The following is a 6,000-nucleotide window of genomic DNA, read 5'->3' as shown; positions in this document are numbered from 1 at the left end:
GGCCTGCTAGCTCAGTTGGTTAGAGCGTCGTGCTAATAACGCGAAGGTCGTAGGTTCGGTCCCTGCGCAGGCCACGTTGTATTTTTTCTATTGCTCTGAACGCAGTTTAACGTCGATGGTGCAGGCACTTCCACTTTTACCAGAGTGGTCCACGCAGCCGTAGTGTGTGCATAGCAGAAACACGAATGGCATGGTTTACCACGATTCCTGGAATAGTTCTGGCCTGCTAGCTCAGTTGGATTCCATTTCCGGACGCCGAGGCGAACGGACGTGTGTGTCAGGGGCTCCGTAGGAACGGCTTCAGCGGCCCAGCAGGGCCGCGGTAACAGGATTTCTGGCTCTGATGACCGGAATTATCAAGTGCTTTTGCCTCAGCTACCTACAGGGTGAGTTGTTTCAAACACTCTTTTTTTGCATGCCGATGTGCGTGAAAGGCCATATCGTGTGGAAGACTTCCGTGACACACTGGCTAGCCTAGGCCTGCTGTCTGAAGTTATCGCCCGGGGGGCGTATCAGATGAGTCTTGTATGGGCCGTAACCTTCCAAAACGGAGACGACGTGCAAAAGCTTTTGGCTTTGAAGGAATTGCTTGTGAAGGAAAGGCGGTGCGTTGTGATAGACCCTAACAACCAAGCCTTGCGTATCAAGCTTCACTGGATGCTTCACAACGTACTGGCTGGATGATGACATACGTGCGGCGCTCTTGCCGTACGGAGGAGTGACGGACGTCTCCCGGGAACGGTGGCGTGCTCAAGTTGTGCAAGACAAGGCGTCCTCGACGCGCTTGGTGGCCTTAAATTTGAAGACGGGCGTGACGGTGGACGACTTGCCACATCAGATCCGTGTTGCAGGTGAACTGGCGCTTGTGGTGGTGCCCGGCCGGGCCCCGCTATGCTTGCGCTGTCGCAATACCGGCCACATTTGACGTGACTGCCACGTGCCACGCTGCGCACTATGCCACCGATACGGCCACGGAGAAGAGCAGTACGAGAAGACGTATGCCTCTGTCACGCAGAAAGCTACGAGGGAATTGGACGTCAACGACCTGTTGATGGATGAAGCCGAAGTTGAGGAATCTTTGAAATGAGCAGAGGAGAAGAGTGGCGAGGACGCGAAGTCTCCAGAACAGAAGTCCGGTGATGACCACAAGGCCAAGGCCAGTGATTCTGCGTCTCCCACTACTTCTAAACCGGAGCACGCTACGTCGAACGCGTCTACGGGTGCAAGTTCTCTAAGCTCGCACGGCGGAACAATTCCAACAGACGATGCTGAGGCAATGGACGCGAGCGAGAAAGGCACAAGTGTGGTGGTGAAGAGAACTCATGATGAGTTAGCTACCCAGGATGGACAACCAAACGAGCCGAATAACGATGAACCCCCGCCAAAGTCGCCGGGGCTGCGACGGGCGACGCTACGCCCGAAACCGAACATCCCACCGGATAGAAGTTCGGCGGTGACGCCCACTTAGCGGACAAGCTTGGTGCCGTCGAAGGTGCCGGACTTCTTCTGATTCGAAATGGAAGAAACAACGGAAACTTCGAGCAACACATTTGAGGTACGGTTGAAGACTTCACTGCTCTTGGTTATGCTGTGTCATTTTGTAATTTTCACCTTAGAATTGATAGAACAGTGTCAAACATGTTTGTAATGACACCATTCGTATCTTTCTGCTTGATTTACTTGATTCATAATGGCGAATGACTTAAATTCTTCCCTACGCATAGCGACAATTAATGTCAGAGGCTTGGCTGCAAGACAACGGCAATACCAGCTTAGCCGCCTTTGCATGGAAACCGAGCTAGATCTAATTGCAGTACAAGAAACAAAGGTGGAAGAACAAGAGCAGACTGATCGTATGGTGTCACCTTTCACAACGTGTTATAATGTCTGTGTATGCCATGCCGTAGGAAGATCTGCCGGCTGTGCTGTATTGATACGCAAAAGTGTGGGGATTATTGAGGAAATGATTACTGTGTCTGAAAATGGTCGCCTCATCGTCTTGGACTTTTCGTTGACGGGGGAAAAGTGGCGTCTGGTTTGTGTATGCCCCCAACAATGTCAATGAGAGATGTATTTTCTTTGAACAACTTAATCAGTATCTGCCTTGTGAAATAAATGTTATTCTGCTGGGAGACTAATTGGGTTTGCTTTTCGGAGTATAGATCGAAAGTGGCCTACGTACATGATCGAAGCGCCGACTTACTTAGGTCCTTGGTGGATGACTATAACTTGGAGGATGTAGGTCACACAATAACAAGCGGCGGGCGGCCACAATTCACTCACGCCCAGCAAGGTAGTCAAACAAGGCTTGACAGAGTTTACGTGTCCCTAGCTCTAATCCCCCCTGCAATAGCTACCTGTTTCATTCTCTGATCACAGCCTCGTAAATTTCGTCATTGGCAATAAGCAAAAGCAGCCACGATTTAACTGGCACCTGTGGAAGTTGAACACTAAATTGCTCAATGATGAACTCTTTGTTAAAGGAGTTGAAGGAAAATTAGGGCGGCTAGTGAATTCTGAGCCCTAAAATTACTCGGCTGCCTGGGAACAATTTAAAAATGAACTAAATATGGCAGCGATTGAAAGAGCAAGCATCAAGCTTCGAAATGAGATAAAGAAAGAGAAAGCTCTGCAGCGTCAGCCAGAATACTTTTAAACGCTGTGAGTTTGGAGCCTGGAAAAGTGGCAGACGAAATAAGAATAACTAAAAGTGAACTTGAGGTGATAGACAATGAAAGATATAAGGCAGCTATGATTAGTGCACGAGGCGAACGATTATGGCTTGGGGAAGCACCGAATAAACGCACTCTTACTGACGAGAAAAGGTATGCATCAAAAAATTCAAACAAACAGATCCGCTATAAGAACGAGGTGACGGGTGAGCAGAAAAAGATAGTGCAGGCGTTCGTGGAATATTATCGCGAGTTGTTTAGCAACGTTAATCGTGTCAGTGACACTTTCATCACAGAATTCATGACTGGTATGCCAAAGATAGCTGATGACGTCAGAGACAGTCTTGAGGAAGAGATAAGTGTCCGCGAAATCAGGGCCGCTATCGGCGAACTGCCGGCAGGAAAGTACCCTGGACCAGATGGCTTAGGAGCCACATTTTACAAAGCGTTCGCCCATCAACTAGCATATGTGTTGCATCGCGTTATGAATGAGGCGTATAAAACAAGGCGGGTGCCACCGTCCTTCAGAGCTGCTCATATCTTCTTGATTCCTAAGACGGATGATCGTGACATGCTGCTGTCAGTAGGTTCATACAGGCCTATCAGCCTTACGAACACCGATTACAAAGTGTTTATGAAAGTGCTCGCGAAGCGGGTGCAAGGTGTGATCAAGCACTTAGTTGGGCCGCATCAAACATGCGGCATCAAAGGTCGAACAATCTTCACGAACACTCACGTAGCCAGAAATGTGTTAGAATGCTGCGACGACATGGACGGCCAAGTTGCCATGTTGCAACTCGATTTGGCGAAAGCTTTTGACAGGGTGTCACACGAGGTCCTTTTCTGCATATTGAAGCATGCAAATGTAGGCAGCACAATTTTAGACGGTGTAATGATGGCCTATCGCGATTGTTGTACCCAGCTCATATTAAATAAGTCACTAACGGAAAGGGTTCCAGTGCAATCTTCAGTAAGACAGGGATGTCCACTGTCTCCTCTCCTGTTTGCTATATATGTCGAACCCTTTTGTGTAGCAGTAATTCATAAAACAGCAATACGAGGTTTCAGAATGCATTCTACTGGGGTAAAACTGTTGGCGCACGCTGACGGCATAGCCGTATTCTGTCAAGATCGCGAGAGTGTGTTGGAAGTGGTCAACCTCGCTAAGGCTTTCTGTAAGCTGACGGGCTCAGAGATGACACGGTAACTGGGACATTAAGCCAGAAAGGTTTGCTTGTACGACATGGACAGGCACACCTACGACGTATCTTGGTGTGCCATTCGAGCAATATCAGCAACCCGCAAGGTACTGGAATGATGCAACGGAGAGAATGAAGGAAAAGACGGGAAACTGGCAGGGTCGCGGCCTTTCAATGTTTGCGCGTGCCTCTGCTTGCAATTTGTTCTTGATAGCCAAAGTTTGGTATGTGTTGCAAGTGCTGTGTATGACCCGCGCAAATGTGCAGAAAATGCATCGGGTTTTTGCTGTGTTCATATGGGGCTCAACTTGGGAGAGGGTGAGTCGTACCAACCTTTTCCGCTCAGTCCGCGATGGAGGCCTGCGTCTTTCTCATTTGTTTATTAGGCAGATTGTGTCACGTTTCTTTTTTCTGCGCGACCAAAGCGACAGTTTCTTGCGCACAGTCATACAAGTTCGACTTGCGAAAGCGCTTCCTGAATTTATTGTGACTACAAGTGATATAAGATGTCGCCGTGTGTCTGGTTACTTCCATGAAATTGTTGCTTCCCTTCGCATGTTGCATTCAAGGTTTTCAATGGACTACCTCTGCTCTGTTACAAAAAAGCAACTGTATGCAGACTTAATTGAAAATCTACTGCCGACACCAATCTACAGGTCTGTTTACTGTGGGGGCCCAGGAAAGGACGTTTTAAAACGGGTTAAAAAAATGCCCGTAAGACCTTCAGTCAAATCCTTTTTCTTTAAGCTGCACACGAACACACTACCCGTAAAAGCATGGCTAGATCAGAAAGGGATATTTGTACCCTGGACAATTAACTGCTTACTCTGCAAAAAACCAGAAACTATTGAACACGTTTTTATTGACTGTTGGGACCCTATATTCCATTGGGACATACTGCAGCGAACTCTAAAGAAACAACTTCCAATAACGCCATACGGGATCCGGTTTCTCCCAGTCAAGTGTGATGAAGGCATTCCCTTTGATATGTTCATGCTACTGGGCCTCCACAGTCTGTGGCAAACCAGAATGGCAGTCCGCCATGCAGATGTTAATGTTCGGTCTGTACGCGAAAATTTCATTCAGCATATGGTCTACATGAGAGAAGTCTATCAGGCGTTACCCGAACCCCCTGAGTGGATTAATGTATTTGATGGAATGGTGTGTCTGAAGAAATTTTGACTGTATTCCGCCAACCGAAGTCAGGCTGGTGTGTTTTGTCTGTATATTGAGTGTCATGATACCGGTAATAAAGAAAAAAAAAACTTTTACCTGAGTGGTCCACGCAGCCGTAATGTGTGCATAGCAGAAACACGAATGGCATGGGTTACCTTGACTCCTGGAATAGTTCTGGCCTGCTAGCTCAGTTGGTTAGAGCGTCGTGCTAATAACGCGAAGGTCATAGGTTCAATCCCTGCGCAGGCCACGTTGTATTTTTTTTCTCCTGCTCTCAACGCAGTTTAACGTCGATGGTGCAGGCACTGCCACTTTTATTTTTTTTTTTTTTTTATTGCCTGCTTAGACACATACATCACAAGAAAACAAGAGAAGTATACACACACTCAATGGTACATGGCGTCGGTATGGGCTAAAACCATCAACCACACCTTGGCTGACGTAGGGCGCTAAAAGCGTTTCATATGGACTAGAGGCTCAATTCTCGGTATCCATTCAGGCACTTGTTTCAAAGTTTTGTAGGTTTCCAAGAATCTGCCTACAGACTCGCGAAAGTACTCCTGCGCCGGCCTTGCATCGATGTCAGCATGTCGGGCCGCCATGCAGGCCTTCCAAATACAGTGCAATCCCATGAGCATTACTGCGTCAAACGGTACACCTTCTTCATTTTCCACTGCTAGGAAACGAATCCCACGGGGGTCAAGGGGCAGATCTTTTTTCAATGTTCTTTGAAGAATGTCCCAAAAGAACACTCCTCCCCAGCAGTCCAAAAAAACATGCTCGATAGTTTCTGGCTTTCTACATATAAAGCAATGATCACCCCATGGAGCATACAATCCTTTCTCTGCCATCCAAGTTTTTACCTCCAACGTTCCGGTGTGCAGCCTGAAGAAAAAGGACTTGGCTCCCGGAGCTACATACATTCGCTTCACACGCTTTAAAACATCGCTGCC

General features: G+C 47.7%; 1 protein-coding gene and 2 non-coding genes across 3 annotated transcripts; all 3 read left to right on the top strand.

Moving 5' to 3' along the window:
- Window positions 1-74, top strand: TRNAI-AAU (transfer RNA isoleucine (anticodon AAU)). The gene has a single exon. It is a non-coding gene; the product is annotated as a tRNA-Ile (tRNA).
- Window positions 75-3,988: 3,914 nt separating this feature from the next.
- Window positions 3,989-5,120, top strand: LOC149346160 (uncharacterized). Its single transcript, XM_089585356.1, has one exon. The coding sequence runs from the start codon at window positions 4,004-4,006 to the stop codon at window positions 5,051-5,053; it is 1,050 nt and encodes a 349-aa protein (XP_089441482.1). The 5' UTR covers window positions 3,989-4,003; the 3' UTR covers window positions 5,054-5,120.
- Window positions 5,121-5,223: 103 nt separating this feature from the next.
- On the top strand, window positions 5,224-5,297 carry TRNAI-AAU (transfer RNA isoleucine (anticodon AAU)). The gene has a single exon. It is a non-coding gene; the product is annotated as a tRNA-Ile (tRNA).
- The last annotated feature ends 703 nt before the right edge of the window (window positions 5,298-6,000 follow it).

This window comes from Amblyomma mixtum, chromosome 4 (assembly GCF_055824585.1).
Source record: "Amblyomma mixtum isolate Tamu chromosome 4, ASM5582458v1, whole genome shotgun sequence".
NCBI lineage: Eukaryota > Metazoa > Arthropoda > Arachnida > Ixodida > Ixodidae > Amblyomma > Amblyomma mixtum.
The sequence above is the reverse complement of the archived record's forward strand: the minus strand, read 5'-3'. Positions and strand labels throughout refer to the sequence as shown.

Coding starts and splice junctions, on each gene's coding strand:
- LOC149346160 (XM_089585356.1), top strand. CDS start 4,004: ATGAAGGAAAAGACGGGAAACTGGCAGGGTCGCGGCCTTTCAATGTTT.